Below are 20,828 nucleotides of genomic sequence, written 5' to 3'. Positions count from 1 at the left end.
TTATCTTAACACTGAAAGATGTCCTAGTAAGAAGGGGGAGTATAACCATTTTTCAAGATCCACATCCCTGAAATTATTGCTTAGCTTACATATTAAGATTTCAGAGTAGGTATTATGATCAGAATGCATCAGAGTGGTCATTACCTGTCTTTCAATGTTCTATCTCTCAAGAAAAATAGGGAATTCTTTCATTCTCCCTTGAGAAAAAGTGAAGAATAATACTGGACATTGGAAAGCAATCCAAGCATTTAAGATCAGCCCTTCTGTTGCCCAAATATTGTTAAGCAAAATAAATTCTAATTTTTTCTTCCTTTGCTATGAGGTTTTCTCCCCTTTGAGGTTCACTCAGACACATTCACAAAGACACACATGCATATCTGTGTATTTCCTTAAAATTTCTTATACAAGAACTTAAGACAGCAATGAGAAGGTTCATTGTGTTGTGGGAGGGAACAGTTCCTGGATCTCCAAATTTTGTGTAAGGGGAACAAAATTACACCAAAGTCTACATATATTTTAGTATGGGTTAAGAAGAAAGGAGGTGTGTATTATACATTGTCCTAAAGATATTTTAGGGCTATGTCCAGCCACGCTGCTCACAGACTGCAAAGTAGACTTACCAGTGCTAGAGGGTTTCTTACTAAAGAAGAGACTGCTCTCATGGAGTTAGAATGACACATTCAGCCTACTCACCTAGATTTTTTTTTCAATATTTTGAAATAATTTTTTCAGGGAGCTATTTTTTATGAAAACACCTTTTGGTAAACTAACTATAATGTATATTTTCATAGAAGTGAATGACCATTTTAAAGATCTTTAAAATTTTGAGCCATACATTTAGATTTTATTGTTTTTGAGAGATGGGAATCTCAGTACAGCTCAATTTCTGCCATACTATAGTTTTCCTATGATATAATTTCTTTCTTCACCTGTATTTTAATTTTTCTGTACTTACCTATCCATTACAAGTTTACAGTATATAATATCTATGTGGCAAAACATAGTGAAAAGTAAGTGACTAGAAATGTAAAAAAAAAAAAAAGGTAAAACCAAAGATATCTTATATTTTATTTGTGTGTTATTTTTCTATTTCAGAAACTTACTAACTACACTCAATTTTTTAATGTATGTATATGATCATTGCGTGTTAATTTCTTCATGTGCCTTTCTGCACTAGTTAGGCATTAAATATTCTTAAATTAATAATTCTAATTCTGTTTTGCAAATGAAATATAAGTAATGCAAACATTAATTCACTTTGCCTTACAGTATTCTGGAATGCTGCATTCAAAGATACGTCATTTTCTACTAAATGTCTTTCTAATACTTCTGTGCAAATGATACCTTTTCCCCAGGCCCAGCTACTTAGTGGATATTATTGAACAAATGTCTTTTAAAGGATTGAAAAAAAGTGAGGCATTATGTGAAAGAAATTTTTGAAAATGTGCATGGACTATTTCGGAATATGCTTAGTGAATATTAAGCAAACACCCGAAGTTCCTGTGCTGCTGCCTAGAACCAGCACTTCATTACCTATTACGTGCAGTGACTTTGAATTTTTTATTAGGTACTGGTCTCTTAGCCTGTAAGGCTTGAGCATGATGTCTATGAGAGCAATTTCCAGCAGAGAGAAGCCTTATCACAGATTCACCTAAAAGGTAAGGATATTTTTTAATTTTTAGTTCACATGCTGAACACCTGCCCACGGAGCAGGAAAGAAATTTGGTTTAAGGGTTGATTATGCATGTCTTACTCATATACAGTAAGTCCAGAAATAGGCATGATGAACTTCAGATAAACCCAGAATATGCAAATGGGGAGTACAATACCAGCATATTTACCCCCTAATTTTGTGCTCTACTACATTTTTAGTACCTTTTTTTTTTTATCAGGTTGCTGAGGACATAGGAGAAAGGCTTATATATACTTCTGATTTATTTAGTTTCTCCCAAATCTGCAGTATTAATATTTTAAAAAAGCAAAGTTGAACTATGAATCTGGCAGGTAATGTAAAAGAATCATTACGCTTGGCATTCCTCATATTTGCTAAGGATATTAACAAATATAAATGAGTATTAGGAAAAAAACAGCACAGCTGGAGGAAATTATGAAAAATCAAGAAAGGTAATAATAAGAATGAGAGGAGAAAAGACACAACAGTAAACCTAGAGATCCTGAAGGAATGCTTTTATTACTTTTTCACTGAAAATGGCTTAAATGGACTTTTGAGAGTGAGGGACCATATTACAGTGGCTCATAGTAATAAGTTTTAAGACTATTAATTGCAGGAATTCAAATCAGGTAATTTAGGGGAAAACAAGTCTTAAGAAAGCATGGGCTACATTCAGAATGTGGTGATAAACTGATGGTTTAAAGAACAGACTTTGGTAAAAGAATAGAAGGAATGACAAACTTTGAAACACAAGACGAACAGGGACCGTTGATCTCCAATTTTCTCATATTAGCATCATAAATTTAGCAAAAAATAACTTCCATCTTAGAAGTTCTTGCTTTTTCTGATAGAAATCTTCTCTTGGACTTCCTTTTAGAAACTAATTTACTTTTCAATATTTTTTCATTTCCAATTTATAAATAACTCTTGTGCCAAAAATTGCATGTGAATTGGTAATTGTCTTTCAGCCTGATGTTTTATGTTTTAGAGCAACTTATTGCCATTTTGTCTTTAGCCAATCCTTATCTATCTTTCAATTTCACTGCTTGACTGTTTTCAGTTTGAACTAACCTTTTCATATGTGTTGTTTCATGAAGTACCTTGCTGAAATCTAGGTGGATATTTCCTCAAGCACATCAGTTATCTTATTAAAAGAAAGCTATTGGATTAGTCTTCCTGCAATTAGTATACGTTGTATTCTAAAGCTGGAAATGTGTCCTTTTATTGATCATATGAAAACAGAGATGTTAGTGATAGTGCAATGAAATAATTGCTCATGCAAAGGGAGGGCCTTGTCATCTACACTTTCTGAACAGAGAATTTGGGTTATGCCATTTAAAAGGTTTTCTTGAAAGCAGTCTCTTTTTTGATAGTGGGGCCTTAATCCATTCCCCAGTTAGAGTGAGCATACATATCATGACAAATCTTTCCTCCATTAAAATCGTTTGCTGTCCTAAAATGAATTAGTTGAATCAATATACTCTTCCCAAGGTTTCCCTGAAGAGACAGGAGCAGCTGCTAGAGCAGCAAGTGCTGCCTGAACAATCAGACACCAAGGCAATGAGGCCACCACTGGTGTCACCAGGGAGCAAGAAGCAGATCCTTGTAGGGAACTGGGGGAGAAGGTTTCTCATGGGTACCATAGTTTTGCTGAGGCAAAATTGAGAATCAGCTATGACTGTCAGAACTTGCAAAGCTGTGCAATCCTGGAAATGTATAATAGTAACACAAACTCCAGGACAGCAAGATAAGAAAGGAGGCTGCTGTTGTTTTTGATGTGTCATGCTCTTCTAACTACTTGAACTTCTTGAACAGCTGTGTGGAGAGTTACCATCAATTAGTTAATTAGATTAATATATTCTCAAGGCTAGCTTGAGGTAACATTTCTATTTCGTTTCTCATGCTTGAAAGATATCACAATATGTAATAATGAATGTATTTAATAATGAGCATATTCTCCACCTTTTTCTGAAGACTGTTTTTTTCTAAAGACCTGCAATGCTGCAGAGAATAGGAAGAAAAAAAGTAAAAAAGAAAAAGTCAGACATAAATAAATTGAAAAGTTTGAGCTGGATACTTTCAATTGGCTTACTTTGCACAAATTAGCAGACTAGAATTTCTGCAGAGGTAGTACATATAACTTTTTTTTGATTTTTTTTTTCTAAATTGAAGTAGAAAAAATACCAGTGCCATGGAACAAGTATTTTTTCAACTGAAAAATATTTTATGGCTTATTATTTTTCTTTTTTATTCTCTGAAAATTAATAATTTTTAAGGAAAGGCTGTGTAAACACATTCAGCTTTACAATTAAAATTTGTTCTCAGCCTCAGAAGAGCTGATGGTAGAACTTGATTTGGAATTCTCCATCAAAATTATTTTTCAATAGAAATAATTCATGCTTTGAAATTAGAAGTGGCATTAGTATAAGTCGACGGTAGAAGTCCCCTAATTAGTTTGAAAATGAATTCTTCACATTTTTGCAATTAGATAATTGAAAGTTTGAAAAGTGAATTTTTTTTTTTTAAGTGTAGCTTTGAAAACACCCTCCGGTCATAATAGTTTTCTAATTTGTACTAAAAATTGCAAATCAATATAAAAATATTTGGAGTGTTTTCAAATTACTGATTATATGTATATGAAATTTTCATAGTTTATAATATTTTTCCTGATTATTTCAATAGGATGACATTTTGAAATTTGAAATTATTTTTTCCTGTCTACCCCATTTCTTTGCGATGTTTGCTTGATGTACACTATCAGCTGGTCTTTCAACACATCTCCTTAAGCAGTGTATTTTATTGTTTACATGAGACTTTAATTCAATAGGCAGCTGAAGTAGTTTCTGTTTGTATGGCAGGGTTACACACTTGTACAAGTTGCAGATTTGTGTATTGTGAAATGGCTGAATATAATTATGAAAATCTTGGTTGTTTGACTTATGATGATTACTTTCACCAGCAAACAATATAATTTTCAGTATATGACACTGATTCCTTCTTATACATTTTCTTTCTCATTATCAAATTGATGGTACATTTAAATATCAAGTCTCTATTTCTTTTCTTGGTAGTCATTTGAGTTGTTAGGATTGGTCTTTTTATAAAAATTGGGTCTTTTCTTAAAACCTCTTTCTTTGTTCAGCACAACTTCAATGTGTGGGACATATCTCCTTTCATCACAGCAGGGGACACTGTGTATTTGTGGGATAAACTAGTTCCATATTAGCAATGTGGAATTGTTTGAGCTTGTTTGCATGTTGATAGTGCCTTTTGTGATGGTAAGTGTTGGGGAATTCTGTCAGCAATAGTATTTTTTTTCTCAATACTTAATTCATATCCTGTAAATATGCTGTTCCCATTAAGCCTAAATGCTATTTTATTGTCTATGAATATAGGATATGTTGATAATAGCACAAAAATAAACTAATCTGAAATTAATGGTTAGTACTGATGACTGAAATGCCTACACTATAACTCATATTTTGCTGCTTAAAAGAGAATCTCCCATAGTTGCTGTACTGAAAGCTTTCAGGGTTGTTTGGAATATGTGTGTGTAAGAGTTTATTCATGGAGCTGGAGCTGTGAAAGCACATAGCCCACGTGAGTCTCCACATTGCATACTAAAGTTTGATGTATGGTGAACTTCAGTGGGAATCTCTCACAGCAGGTCAGGTGCCAGGCTCCTTGTGAAATGTCTGGTAAGGGAACCTGTGTGCTCCAGTGAAGAATGGAACTTTTTAATCTGGGAATTTAAGTCAGGTTTAGGCAACCAAGTACTCATGTTGGTTGCTCTGGCGTAGCTTTAGATGTGTATGGAAAAAGGAACCTAGGCAATTTAGGAGTATTAGAGATAAAAACTTATGTATTTCTGTATATATTTTTATGTCTTCATGTTACATACCCGTGTTTGATCTCCACTTCAGATGCCTCACTTGATTTGTAAATCTTACTCTTTCCTTCATATTTTATAAAGATGCATGTTGATATAAATTATCACTTTATATTACTTTTTTATTTATCATAAGAGCAACCTTTGCTACTTTACTTGTGAGTGCTCTACTGTGCCCATTAGAGGATATAAAGAGGAGAGTGAACATTTTGTTATTTCTGTAGAAAAATTAATTTTCTAATTTGATTTTTTAAGTCTGCCTAAAGAAAGTCAAACTTCATTGTAGCTACACTATCAAATCCTTTTAATTTCATAGCATTTTTAAAATTGATCTTATTCTTATCTATGAAAAGCAAGAATTATTTTAGACTCAATTTAGGCCTGGGAAGGACAGGAATGAATATGCAGGGGGGCTGTTTGGAACCTACACTATTCTGTGCAAAAGATAAGCAAAGAAATAATTTACCTAGGAAGATCTTTTTATAAGAAATCTGCTAGCAAGCTTTTTCCTTCCTATAAGGGTCTCATTTAAATAGTTTCTAATGTTGACTTTTGGCCAACAATGTCTCTTTTTCCTTCTATGATGGAAAGGAACAGCTCAGTAATAAAAAATACTAATTTCTATGTCTTTCACATTCATGTCAGAGAAGACATGCAATTTATAGAAGAAAATTACAAATCACATTATGAACTACTTAAGAATTTCAAGAAAAAACAACAACTTCTGGAAGAAAATATGAAAAATGCATAGGGATTAATATTTTTTCAGAAGTTTAGACATGATATTTCCTTTTTTTGAATGTTTGTGATAGTTTATAAAGAGGTTTTAAAATTGAATGACAGTTTCCATCATGAAAACAGAAGGAAGTTTTTTTGTAAGGTCAAAAGAAAATGTGAATATTTCTTAAGTGGACTACTTGAAGGAAAGTATGTGACTGCATCCAAACTGTTACTAACCTAAATTCAAATTCACCTACACATTTGCCTCACAAAGCATGTAATTTAATCATATTAGTAAAGTGTATTGGTGAGGAATTCTGAGGGAGTGGATATGCATTGGTCTTTCTTATAACATGACTATATTGCAGTCACCAGGCTTTGAAGTGGCAGTGCCTGATCTTTCCAAAGTCTAGTTGGGATATGCTCATTTGAAGCACCAGGTTCATAGCATGGGAAAAATATTCAAGAGATCAATTATTACTCCTGACTCACAGTGTGTTCAAGCTGTCTTTATGACTCGTCACTGAGACAATAATTTGATTTGACAGGCAGATTGGGTGTTATTAAAAGTAAAGGATTTCAGTTACTTTAATGCACATGCAAGGTGTTACCAAGATCTTCATTAAGAGACCCAAGAGCACTGTGGTACTAGTGTGGTCTGCAGGTGAAGGAGCTGGAAAATTTCCCACTTTTGTAATTGGGTGGTGAATTAATTGTATATAGTTGTCCACAGAGGGCATTAACTAACAAAATGTATCTCTCACATTAAACATTAAAGTTGATATGAGCACCTTTTTCAAGGAAAAGAGGAATTAACAATTTAGACTGAGGGCTCTGTTGTGCTACTGGTGTTATTATATTATTTTTTATTATCTAGTATGAAAAATTCATTACCATCTGGATCCCATTTTACTAGATACTGTATATTCATATAAACTAAAATAAACCTATATAGAATTATGAAAACAAAAGAGGAAAATATTGAAAACTAGATAGATATAGGAGACTAAAAGAAGCAAAACATGTATGATTTAACAGCATTCTTTAGAAACCTTTTATGAAAGAGTAAAGCATAAGAAAATCTTATTTGGGATTCTCTGGAAATGTTTCTTCAGAAAAAAAATCACTTCATTATTATTTCACCAAAAAAGGCAAGTACTGATCTGATCATGAGAACATTTAGAATTTAGTGATCCTCAACTGTACTCTATTATGTCTGTTTCATTATTTTGCAACTGGTAAAATTGGTACAAATGCATGATCAATCTTTTTATAGGAAGGTTGACTCTTTTATATAAATCCCAATGAATTTAGGCATATCTAAAGAGGTTTTTTTTTTTAAAACTTTTGGTAAATTATGTATTATTTCTTAAAATATAAATTTGTGAGGGACCATACACTCCACTAAGGACCTGTGTTCTGGGCATTTTACAGCAGTCCAGTGTTAAAATACCTATTTTCAGACATTTAAAGGCAACAGTTTAGAAAATATGCGAATAAAAATGTCCACTACTAGCTGGTAAACCACTTAAGCCTTTTAGGCTGCTTCTTTGAATTTTTAAAAATATTCATAATAGTAACAAGTACCCTTTACTTGGATTTTTAAAATATGTTTTCTCCTATCAAAGAATGTATTCTATTGTACTCTAATTCTAACCCTTACTGTGTTGTTTTTTTTTTTTAAGAAGAGCAAATATTAGTAAATGAGAGCAAATATTAGTAAACTTACCAATTAAGTCTACTTGTAATTAAGTAAATGTAAATTGCCATATGCTCACTAAATTTCATAACAATGAAGATAATAATTACCATACCTGTCTTATAATGGCCTGACTTCCAAAACAGGTGAGATATTCTCTGTCTTTTTGTTTTTATTAGTGGTTTTTTGGATGAATACTAAAATCAGTTACAAAATGTTATGAAGAGCAAAACTGTGTTCAAATTTACCAATTCAGACTTAAAAAACTGTAAATTCCTATCCTTGCTGGTAAGGGTAAACAAAGAACTGATTTTCAGTCTGGCACATGCAAGCTACAAATCTAAATGTGAGGCAATTAAAAAAGTTTCTTCAGCTTTTGAATTCCACTTACATGAAACTTTACAAAAGAATAAGGAAAATATTTAAGATATTGGCACTGAAACTTCAATATCAATATCTTTAACTTTTCTTTTCTGAAAGATGCCATTTTTGTCTTATTCCATCGAACAATCAAACAATGTCTGAAGGGCAAATATAAAAAAAAGGTGAATGTGCTTAAGTAATAGTCTAAAAAGGAGAGTGAAAGGAATTTTTTAGAATTTAACCAGTAATAAAGATAACTCATCAGACTGTGCATCCCAAATTACTTTCATCTTTGTCTCGAACATATCCTAAATCATTCTGTGCTTTCCCTCAGTCTCTTCATGGTTATTACATACTAAAATATTGTTAAATATAGTGCATACTCTAGATGTATATTGATATATTGATATTATTTTGTAATCAGTATTTTGAACACTGGAAATAGTCAGTTGTTCTTGCTAAATTGGCACACACTACTCCATAAGTGGTTACCCTCTCTGAGAAGTAACAATATGAATGCATAAAGCACTGTCAAATATGAAAGGGCTTTCCAAGCTGCATACTATTAGTGATACCAAAGTCCTTTCAAAATACCATGAAACCTTTCACAGATCTCCTTCTGCTAATGGTAACTACTATGCTTCTTATCAATGCAATTGATGGTACCAAGCAATTAGATTTTCTAAAAACTAGATCAAGGGAGAGTTATGGACATGCAGTATGCATTTAAGACTATGGCTATTCAGCCTGAGGAAGAGCTGCCTTCCTTTGGATTAGAAGCAGAGAGGAGGAAGCTGGAGCTGGTGATCTAGTTTTGTTTTGTTTCACTTGTGAAGTTAAATGAAATAAAGAATAGCAGTTAAAAGGAATCTATTAGGGTAGTTATTGATATTTTAATTCCCACTAAAAAAATTTGGTAACTTAAAAAAATCTGCTTAGAAGAACCCTTGGAATACATTCTACAAGTATTTTAAATAAAGATAGAATATTAATGTGAAGGACCTATAATTCTTTACCTTCATCTTTCCTTATTCTCTTCATTTACTCTTTCTCCAGTTTTTGGATGAGATCTTCTTTGGTAATACAAAAACCAAACCAAACAAAAAAAACCAAACCACACAGCAACAAACCCAACAGGACAAGCAAACAAAAACCCCACAAGTCCTGAATGTCAACAGAAGATAAACAGAGGAATGCAATCAAGAACGATGTTGCAAATCAAGCCTAGAATCAGACTATCAAGAATTCAAAAACTTTCAGCTGTTTGCAATTATGGTGGTAATTGCTATTTTAAAATGTTTTCCTTCTTCCAAAGAAACTCCATGTTGTTAGCTGAAATTCTAGGTATTTTAAATCACAGCAAATCTCTGTGCAGCTGATGAAGGCTAAATATTATAGGCAATCAAAACAACATATTATCTACATATTTCAGCTGATTAAAAAAAAAAGTAGCTTTTGGAACTTCTTTAAGAAGTTATTTTACTATGTAGTTCTAGCTAATTACAACATATTTTTCAGACCAAAACATTAGCATTAGATATTTTAAAGCAAAATGTGATGGATTTTTAAGGAAATTGTACCTGAGGTCTTTGCTGTGTTATTTTAGTCAAAAAAATGATTCCTTTTCTTTCTGTTGTGAATCAGTTTTGCAGTGAAATCTTGGTTGTAAACAGCATATAATATATAAAATTAAAATTTCTGTAATTAAAGATTCTGGAATTTAAAGATTGATGTATCAACATTACATAACATCAGTGGAAGGTGTCCCTGTCCATGGCATAGGGGTTGCAATTGCATGATCTTTAGAGTCCTTTCAAACCCAGGCTATTCAATGGTTCTGTGATTCTGCTGGGTGTTTTCTTTTAGCTACAGTTCATTAGTTGATATCTGAAGAAGAGATATAAAGGTAAAATTCTAAAATGTCTGCTTGATCAATACCCAGCAAATTTACAGTATTTATTTTGAAGCTGTATTCAGGTAAAAAAAGCAAATGAGTATTTTTCTAACAGTTATTATATACGCACTATGTCTGCAGGAAGCAAATGCAAAGGATTGGCAGGGCAGTGATGACACAGCACTGGTACCACTGCAGTAGGATCAATGTTGCTGGCAGAGCTCTGTGTGGAATTTTCTTGAAGTTGGAGACAAATTTTTAGTGCAAGATCCTGACTTACAGACCTTATTTATAGAACAGTCAGAATGAACAACTGTATTAAAGTATTAAAATTAAACTGTGTAAGTTTTGTGCTGTGGCTGGGGTTTTGTTTGTTTGGTGGTTCATTTGTTTTTTTCACTGAAGTGGGGCTGGAAGGTGACTGTAAGTTTAGGATAAAGGAGAGTCTTTAGGCACCAAAATAACTGCAACTATAAAATTTGTATAAAATTGAGACTTGGGTTAATCTGTTAAACACCTAATTTTGTACTCACTGATTCATACCGTTGAGGCCAAGAGCTTCATAAATATTTAGTGTATTTAGTAAGCTTGTGTGACACTTTCAGGCAAAATAAAGCCAATAAGCTTAAAAAGGAAGCAAAAAGGGTTCACAGGTTGAAACCACGTGAAACCACGTAAGTACATAGTACAAAGTTTAATCTATAGTACTAAATTATTAAATCCTCCAAGGAAGAGAAATCTCATATAATTGAAAGAGTATTTGGGAAAATGACTTTTTAACATTAGGGTAAATCTGTTAAGTGTGAAAATATGATTTTAATCAGGGCATGTATGTAGGGGATTTTTGTACAAGTAAGCTAGTCTTATGAATCATTGAAGAGGGTCACTTGAAACTTGTTTTTATGATCTGCAGGATAGAGGAAAGTTAGGGAGGAAAAAAACTTATCATGACATTGAGTCATGACTTTTGAGTTTTAAGTATATGTTGCTTTTCTGAGTTCATACGTAGCTAACTTTTTCATAACTAAAAAGTGTGCTAGAAAAATATCCAAAAATACATTTGGATCACATTTATAATATGGCTACATATTTAGAAACAGACCTCTCATACTTCCTCTTATGCATTAGCAATAAAGGGATTTCAGCAGAGGTCTTTGGTTTCTAGGACCTATAAACCTGAAAATAATTATGAAAGAGATACCATGGAGGTTTTTCCCTCTTACAAAATGTCTCTAAATCTGATATGACATGATATTATATGAACGAGAAAATGACTATGATTTCAGATGTAGAAAGCCTGAAAGTAAATCTGTAGTATTGCAACCATACCTGGGACAAGCACCACTCATTTTATTTTATGGAATTCCTGAGCCAGCTGATAGATTAATCACTTTTGACAGTAACTCACTTTTTGACCTGTGTGGCAAGGAGAATGTCACAGCAGTAGGAGAGGTTCTGTGATAATTGGAAAGTGAAGGGGACTTGGTGGTGCAGTATCTTAGTGCATTAGCCTTTCCCCTCTGGAGACCTTAGTTCACATTCTGCCTTAGGGTCACTAGTGAAAATTCATGCTTTGGTATCCTACCTCTATTTGTACATATGACACAAAAAGACCCCTATTTGGAAAAATGTTGTCTTTCTTCACTATAAAACACTCTATTGGCCAGGATCTTAGGGCCAATGTACGTTGGTAGAAAACTTAAAAAGCTTTTATTCCTGCAATATGTGTCTGCCAAGATTACCTCCCTGAAAGAACATTCGCTCAATATAGTACTAGAAGAAAAAAAAAAATAAATAAAAAGTAACATCTTCTAAGCTGATATGCATGAAAATAATGCAAATAATGCAGGAAACTCATCTGCAATATAAAAGCTGCAGTGATATTTTCCCCACTTACATTTGGAATTAACTCCTGCTAATCTTTCTTGCACTGAAGTTATATTTATCTTAAACTGTTTTACTTGAACCTCCTTCTGACTAAGATTTTCAAGTGCCAGAGAAGTGCTATTTCATATGCAGTGGAGTGGAGCAGTGATGACATGCAGTGATTAATTAATTCAAAAAAGTACATGTTCCCTAAAGGTATCCTGGGAACCACTTTCCAAGCCTCTTTAAAAGAAACATATTGCCTGCATTTACAGGTGGTAGTAAGCTGAATATAGATTGGTTATCAGTGATGTACTGCCTTTTATTACATTTGAAGTGCTTACTCTTATTGCCTTGTAACAAGGGTGCTGCAACTAATTGTGCTTAATGATCCAATGCAAAGAGCTTGAATTTTGTATTATTAACTCCTCCTATGTTTATCTTTTCATCTCCTTCAAAATTTACAGGTTCCAAGTTACATTAGAGATTTGAAGCAATGTGTGAACACTTTAACTTGAAAATCCTCACAAAAATGTTAGCTGTGTTTACAATTGTGTGAGAGCTTCCCTCTTTAAACATGAATTAAATGTTCAGGATGGGTCCAGCCTGAGAACCTTGGTGACTAAACCAGTCTGTTTAAGGATGCAAGAGGCATCAGGGAAGATCCACAATTTCATACCTTTCAGGCAAGAAGCAGTAGCAATTATGGCTCCATCTCTGGAGAAGGTAACCAGAATTTTCAGCTAACCCAGTGTCCATTCTCTATCCCTTTTTGACAATAGTTTCCCTCTTCCTTTAAGGAAACACAGAGTAATGATTAAAACCTATTTTCTACTTTTTTTTCCATCAATAATTAGAAAAAATATAGAGGGAGTATCAGAAGAAGCAAAGGATTATAGGACGAAGACTGACAGAGGATACTTGAACAGAAAGCAGAAGACAAGAACAGAGCTGTTTGACTGATAAATCTTTCTTTCCAACTGTGCTAGCAAAAAAAGCCTGAATAAGCATCAACAAATTAAGAAACTTTAATTTAAATTTATACTTTGAAGTCACCTTTTAATAGGGTGATAGAAGCCTTCATTTGAGACCTTTTCTTTGCTTGCATGAAAGATCTTCCAGAATTGTGAAAGCCTTTAAGTGGCTTCTATAGTAAGTAGACCCTAGATCTCTTTTAAGTGTCCTAGATTTCTTTTCTTTGAATAGTTAGGTTTTTTCAGTGGTTACATTTTGTTGTTTCTGGGGCTTTTTTGTGTGTTTTTTGATAATTGTGGGATTTTAGTGTTTTTTTCCCCTAAACCAGATGTAGTTGATTGGAAGTCCCGAATAAGAAGGAGAAGCAAGAAAATATTGAAGTGTGATTTTCTATACATTGTGATGTTCACATAAAGGAGTAAACTAAGATAGGCTTTCTCTTGGCACACCTGCATCTTACCAGATCAGCAAATTGAGAACTATGAGTTGCAGGATGTTGGCAAATAAAAAACCTGAAATAGTCCTTCAACGCCTTAAGCAAGTTGGTACAAAACATTACTTTTATTTTTTTTATTGTAATTATATATCTAATGTCTTAAACCAAAAACCTTATGAATAATTCTCTTCCTAAACCAAAATACATATATACAGCACATTTAAAATTTTGTTCACTTATGCTGTGTCACATCATAAATGAGGTTCTAAATGAAGTGAAAGATGGCTGGATTGATGAAGCCCTTCTGATGTTAAAGTTGGAGAAAGAGTGTGTTCTTCTTCTGGAAACCTACATAAACCTCCCAAGGAATTTTTTAGGACTGTTAGTTTTCATTAGCCCTCTTTTCTCAGCAGCTACATAGTATTTGTTCTCCAATTTAAGTCTTCAGTGGTCAACAGTGTTTCTCTCTAATTCAGCACTAATTCACTAATTCTGACTTGCCATTCATCCTGAGACAGCTGAAATTTGTCTCTATTTGATCCTATGCTCTCACAGGTGTGTAGAGTTTAAACATGCTAATTTTTAGAGATTCTTTTAGTTTTTGTTTTTAATTACAAAAAATAGAAGTTAAAGGTAATGTAGCAGTTGCAATGAAGATTTCTAGCTGTTAACAGAAGTGTGTGTACTTCTGGACTTGATATTGAGTTGAGAAAATATCTGACAACTTATTTTTACACCACTTAAATATTGGTGTGGGTTATTTTTAAGTTTCAGTGTTGTTAGGTATGATGCACAGAAGCAGGGTGAGAAAGTGATTTCATGCTCTATTTCTCCAGATGAAGTTTTGTGCTTTGTTGATGAATGCTGACATGTAAACACAAATTGCAACTCCCCAGGTCTAACAATGGTATATTAAAAAAGTGTTTACAGAAGCCAGAGGTGGACTTCTATAGGCCCCCAAAACTTTTGAAATTAGTTGGTATCTTATCCTGAAACAGGTTAGCTTAAAATTAGCCATTATTGGTTTTAGTACTTTGAAGAGGATGAATGGTTTACATGCTTTTTAAATAGGTTGTTTGTTGCCAAATTTTTAATTATATTGAACCAAAAAAATGGTGACCATGTTGGAGTTTTATTTTGTTTTGATTGTCTATTTCCAAATAAGCTTACAGTACTTGGCAAGATATAAAAGGACTAAGTTATCTAATCCATGAATATAAGAATTCATCTATAGCTTTACTTTTGAAATCTCTGGAGTAACTCTGTCTTTGCTATTACTTAACACAGAATTTTTCCACATAACTGTTTTTGGATTTAGGTTTATTGTAATATTGTGGGTTTATTGTAATATTCATGGCTTTATCTGTGGCTCATGATGTCTCTGAGAACAGAGCAGATAGGAATGAAAACTTGTCCAGCCAGTCATGAGGCAGTTGTAGCCCACCTTCAGCCTTTAATCATTAGCTTACTGTAACTGGGCTCTTTACTTGGTTGATACATTTTCTACATGCAATTTAAGAAAACACAGTTTTAATTTTAAGTAAAACAAATAAATGCTGCATATTTTCACTGGGAAAAAACTTAGAAAAAGTTTCACGCAGCTCTACTCAAAGTCATTTTTGGCTGTGATTCTTGCTACTACTTCATCATCTCAAAAAAGATCATCACCTAATATTATAGCAAAGTGTCAGGCAACTTATCTGGCCAGAAATATATTTCTGAGCTATTTCTAGTGTTTTATATTTATCTTTGTTTCCTAACGTAGCTTTGTGAACATAGAATTTGATTCCATTAAAAAAGTGAATACTGTGGGTCATTGTTAACCCACATCTTTGGGGTCTGAGAAAAAATGGTGGAGAATGAGAAAGATTACCTTATTAGTTTGATAATAGCAGCAAAATATTTAATAATATATGAGAACATTATGAAAAGGTTTAGGCAGCTGCCTACATTCCTAATGAGAATTTCTGAAAAACAGTCATAATCACTAGTTTATGATAAAGTATCTGAGGCTTCAGATGTTTTGTCCAGCAAGCACTTATTTCATAATAGTGTGTAAGTAGGTTTACTAAATAGCTATAAATGTAATTATGACACTCTGATATAAAATTGTTTCAGAGGCAAAGTTGTTTCAGTTAACAATAATGGAGTACTTCTTGATGAAGTAAAATTATGGCACTCTGTGTTCATTATAGAAACCAGCATACTGCTAATAAGAGTATTATTTAGCATGAAAATAAGTTTTGCAGCCCCTTCTTCAGGCTCTGTTCTTTGTTGCTTGGAATGTAGAAATTAGGTAGCTGTGGGTGAGTAAGGCTTTGAGCTGACTTTTTTATCCTGTACCCTTGATAGACTTTGCTGCAAAATGTTCCCAGTCATAACTCTACATGACATTAGGGTTATAGCCTGATTATGTGACTACAGCCAGGTGCTGTACACCTGACAGATTTCAAGAGGTATAGAAAAGGTGTTAAAGAAGTGTCTCTGTTATCCAAAGTCTGTATCAGGGAGGAACTGGCTACCTCTGCAAGTATTTCTAACTCTGTTTTGCTCAAAACAAATCTTGAAGTTTGTCTTTCATGTATTTAGAACTCTTTAAAGGAATGATTCCTTCAAAATGACAGTGACTCCTGAAAGAATAAAAGCTTAAGAAAACACATAACATACTGAAATATGCACACATTGTACCTCTTCTTGCCTAGTTCTCCATGAAATGTCAAAAGAACCTCCTACTGTGATATGTCTGTGAGCTCTGCAAGACTGATTAAATTTCTATATAATGTCAATCGTTGCATCCTGTGAACCATAAATTATAAAATTTGTTTCTATTTTATCACTCCATAAAATGCTTTAAAACTTTTTTTTGTATCTGATACAAAGAATAATTGGTGAGTCTCATTTTATTTGTGGCAATTTTATGCACATAGAGAAACAGAATATAAGTGTGGAGTATATTCTTTATATATGTGTGTGAAGGGAATAGATTAAGAAAGCATTTACTACAATAAAATATATATATAATATTATCATTTATTTCTCAATTTTGCAACATCCCAAATTAAGGGACGGAAATTAGGTGCCCAAAGTTGGATATGTTAAGGTCTCTTGAGAGCATAACAGAGAATATTCAGGCTGTAAGAGAAGGCAGTTTCCTCCCTTACACTTTTAACTAGTGGAATAGAGAAGTATATTCAAGAGAGTGGTGTTAGAGAAGATTTGCTTTGTGACAGAAACTAGTGTTAAAAGGGCTTGTGGTCATTTCTCACACCATTTCAGGATGTGTGGTTTCTCTTCAGAGTCTCCACTTACACATTTAAATCGTATTCAATATTTTTGACCTTTTGGCACCACACACCAAGAGGCTCATGTGAGGAATCTGTTCCTCTTGAATTGCTGACTGTAGTTTAAGACCATTGTTCAGAGAATTTCAGGATTAGGAATTTCAAACTGAGATGAATGTAATAAAAATGCCTTTATTCTCATTCTCATCTCTGTCTCACACTCTGTCACTCTCTCTCACAGGGTTCTGTACTGCAGCTCATCACCATTGCATCTGAGTGCATTCCAAATAAAATAAATAACAGTAGCAAAGCCTCTAGGGAACATCATGGGGAACATCAACTTTGAGAGGCAGGGCTTATAAATCTGCATGCAACACTGTATGAACGTGCTTAGGTTGCTTCCAGACTGGAGCTGGCTTACATCCAACTCTTGAGTAAAGTGTACTTGAGTGACTCCAGGTCTATATTCTCTTTATGGATTTTTATTTGAGTTGATGTCTCTTTCAGGGCAAGGATACAGTGGAAGAAAGGTGAAAGAGAGAGGACTGTTTGTAACAACTTTGTGTTTGTGATAACTGTGCACAAAATTTTTATTCAGATTGTTAGTCTCACAGTTATGAGTATCCCTGTGATTTCTTGTGTTACTCCTCAATGAGAATGAGCATAACTTTAATAACTGTTCTTATTAAAAAAAAAAAATCACAGTGGAATTAATTTGATTTTTGCATGTAAAACTGCATGCTTCCATTTTTTTTTTATTTTTAAAGTTTCATGTATCTTTAGTATTGTAGTTATCCTGAACAATATGTCATTAAACCAAGAGCAAATGTAACTTGATCATGATGTAGTGGCTTTCAAAAATGTAGTATTAATTTTGAGAATGGATCATAAACAGAAGCATCTAGTAGAATTTTGTGACATATAGTCTGTGGCAAAAAGTATGAATAGAAGTGGAAATTGCAAGAATTTTGAAATTTTAAGTGACAAGTATTGTAATAGCAAAATGTAAGGCAAACAGTTACAAAATTCCTAAAGTCTGAGTCAGATTAAACCAAATACAAGGGAAAAAAAAAAAGAGGAATTAAACCCCTTCCCCCAATGAAAACACAGTGAGATTTTAGGCATCATAGGGCAGATATTGTGGGTGATTTCCTGTATAACCTAGATGCTGCTAACCTAGATTCCTAGATCTCATGAAGGGATTTCATTCCAGTCTATTCAGAGGTTATCTTTATGAAATTGTCTTACAGCTGGCTATTTTCTCAAGAGCTGACAAAGAAATGGTTTGCTGAAACATTTGAGCATCATCAAAAACACATGGTAACAATGAGATATTCAGTAATAACCATTTTTATCTAACTGCTGATAAAACCTCTGGAGTTTGGACAACTTCTGAACGGTTCGTGAGTGCAACTAGATTTTTGAGTGAAATCTGTAACTGTAGGAATTGGGGTTCTAAAGTCAGAGGCCTTGATGCAGTACTGTGCTTTGATTTTGGGCCTTCTGCTAGGTTTCAGGTGAAATACACTTTGTCCTGGGAGGAGAAAACAAGGGTATGGGATCATCTATGATAAGCAGGTCTTCTAAAGTTCTCTTATTTTGGTATGTTGTCGCTTGCTATATATTCTTCGCATTTCTTGCCTAATTCATGTAGTCTACCTAAAACTGAAAATGTTATCAACCCTTGCAAAATTACTGCTCATTTGCCAGATATTTTTGAATCTGCAGAAAAACAAACAAAACAAACAAAAAAAACCCCAAAAAACTCTAGTATATTTGGGAAAGTGTTGATTTTGTAATACATTGGCATGATTCCCACAAGAGTGATTCTGACATTTTCCCTGAGAGGATCAGCATGATACAAATACAACAATTCAACAACTAAGAGAAAGCAGTGGAGTTCCTAAATTTAGAGGAAAAGACAGAGGAATTTAAACGTCAGAACTCAAAGTCTGCATGGTTTTTTGCTAAGTTGGGTTTTGTAATTTCCATTCTTAAAGGATGCATTATTTACTTAAATAAGGAAGTATCTATTAGTGTTGTACATAAACTTGATGGCAATTTCATAAGCTAAATGAGCATGGCATATTGTTTTCCAGTTTTCCTGGCTCTGAGACAAATATAAAGACAATATCTCTCAGTTTAAATTGTAAAGGAATTAATGACTTGTGTTCTCTTCAATAACCAGAGATGAAATTATCACTGTTTAGAAACCAGAGAGTAATAGATTTGTTTTCATATGTAACTCAGAAAGTAGAAGAGAAATTTCAGTGATATCTTTAAAACATTTAAAAGTAATTTGATTGGAATACAGCAAAAATACCAAAATACCTATCTAAATACATATATTTTTTCCTCAAGGATTGGAAAGTTGAATAAAATTCATTTCCTGAAGCCAGTAAGCTATTCCTATGTGTTCTGTATAAGCCTTTGTAGAGAATATTTGGGGAGAGCATTTTAGAAGACATCAAAGAAAATAATATTTCTCCTGTACAACTTCTTTTTGATCACTAAAAATGATTTTGACATACTACATCTGATACTACATCTGATGAAGACTATGTAAGCTATTAAATTTGTTTGCAAATGTTTATTATTATTATTATTATTATTATTATTATTATTATTATTATTATTATTATTATTTGAAAGTGATTTTTCCTACGTATTAATCAAACTCCTATTTAATTTAATTTGATTTTTATTTTACCTGGAATATTAGAGCAAAGTGGCTGTAAAGCTAACTAAAGACAGCAAAAGGTGGACATATGAACTTGAATCTCATGAGCTGCTGCTTTTGATATTACTCAAGAGGCAATGTGGGTCTAGACTGACAGCTGAAAGAATGCAAAGGCTGAAGATTTGTTTCTTGGTCACCAAACAACTTACAATGACTTTCTGGCTGGATTTTGCAGAGGAGCAAGAAGGTATATATGTGGGAAGAAAAGAAGAGATTTATAGTGCTTTATCAGAGTTCCTGAAGGAACTGAGCCTCAGAATGTCAGCTAAAAGGGAGGGCAGAGAGAATATATCAGTAAACTTACTAAAATTTAAACATTTTATTCTTTTTCAAGTGTTAGGATCTTTTCTTGAAGCCTAAAGAATGTATCAGAATTTTGAAGTTTTTGTTTTTTTCTCAGGGAGGTTCTGGTTTAAAACCTTTGCATAGGACCTCAGGTTTTAGGATTTGGAACAAAGGAATTACAATTAATAGATGCTTCACAGAGTTCCAGTCTGTATTTGAAATACATTGGTTTCTATAAGGAATACATATGCCACAAGTTTATTTCTTTAAAATGTTCCTTAAAAAATCAACTTGTTTAAATTCAGATTCACTAGAAAACATTAAGGCAACAGAAACCTTCATCTCTTTTTCTTCCATGGGGTCACAGATACAGAACTTAATTCAATTTGAGAAACAAAAATGAATAGAGAAGTAAACATCCCAGAGGTGCAGAAAATTACTCAGAAATGTGGAGGCCTCTAAGGTATTCCCTAGTTAAAGAAAATGTAGGAGGAATCAATAAATGAAGATGCCACTTATTTGAATTCTGGGAATACTGCTTATCCCAGCAGAAAGATAGCTCTTGTCAGCTCACTTTAAGGAAGACTTAGGAAGTAATTAATATTTTGAATCAAAAAGGCAAAACGTTTGGAAAGGTGAAATATACAGGAAAATTGCAGGGATTTTTCTAAGGAAAATAACCAGTGCCCTAGATCTGTAGATGAGAGTTTGTAGACTTGCCCATGAGAGGGGCAGTGAATAAAGTGACAGCTAAAGCTCTTCAGCTTTTCATTGCAAATGTCTTTCATTGCAATGTCTTTTGTCTTTCATATTTTTCCTTTTTCTTGACTTCCTGCAGAATCCTTCCAATTTTGACATTAGTTGGAATAGAAATTTGTAAGATGTTGGCCCACTAGCAACTGGGCTTCAGTAACCACTATGTATCAGACAGGTTCTTAGCCATCTGCCAGGCAAAGATAAAGGTCCACAGTGTTCAGAAAAAATTACAAAGGTGAAAATTTTAGGTGT

At 33.4% G+C, this 20,828-nt stretch overlaps 1 protein-coding gene across 12 annotated transcripts in view; it reads left to right on the top strand.

Moving 5' to 3' along the window:
- Nucleotides 1-20,828, top strand: part of LOC144246068 (uncharacterized) — a 195,488-nt gene that overhangs the window by 66,740 nt on the left and 107,920 nt on the right. For 7 of the 12 annotated variants that reach the window (XR_013339741.1, XR_013339740.1, XR_013339738.1 and 4 more), the window contains one exon: nucleotides 1,568-1,658. Coding sequence is in view for 3 of the 12 variants with exons in the window: in XM_077782292.1 (XP_077638418.1) it covers nucleotides 1,583-1,658 (76 nt within the window). In the remaining 9 variants the exon portion in view is untranslated. The remainder of the gene's footprint in view (nucleotides 1-1,567; nucleotides 1,659-20,828) is intronic. The other 5 variants (XR_013339737.1, XR_013339736.1, XM_077782292.1 and 2 more) reach the window with 1 other exon arrangement.

This window comes from Lonchura striata, chromosome 3 (genome assembly GCF_046129695.1).
Source record: "Lonchura striata isolate bLonStr1 chromosome 3, bLonStr1.mat, whole genome shotgun sequence".
NCBI lineage: Eukaryota > Metazoa > Chordata > Aves > Passeriformes > Estrildidae > Lonchura > Lonchura striata.
The sequence above is the reverse complement of the archived record's forward strand: the minus strand, read 5'-3'. Positions and strand labels throughout refer to the sequence as shown.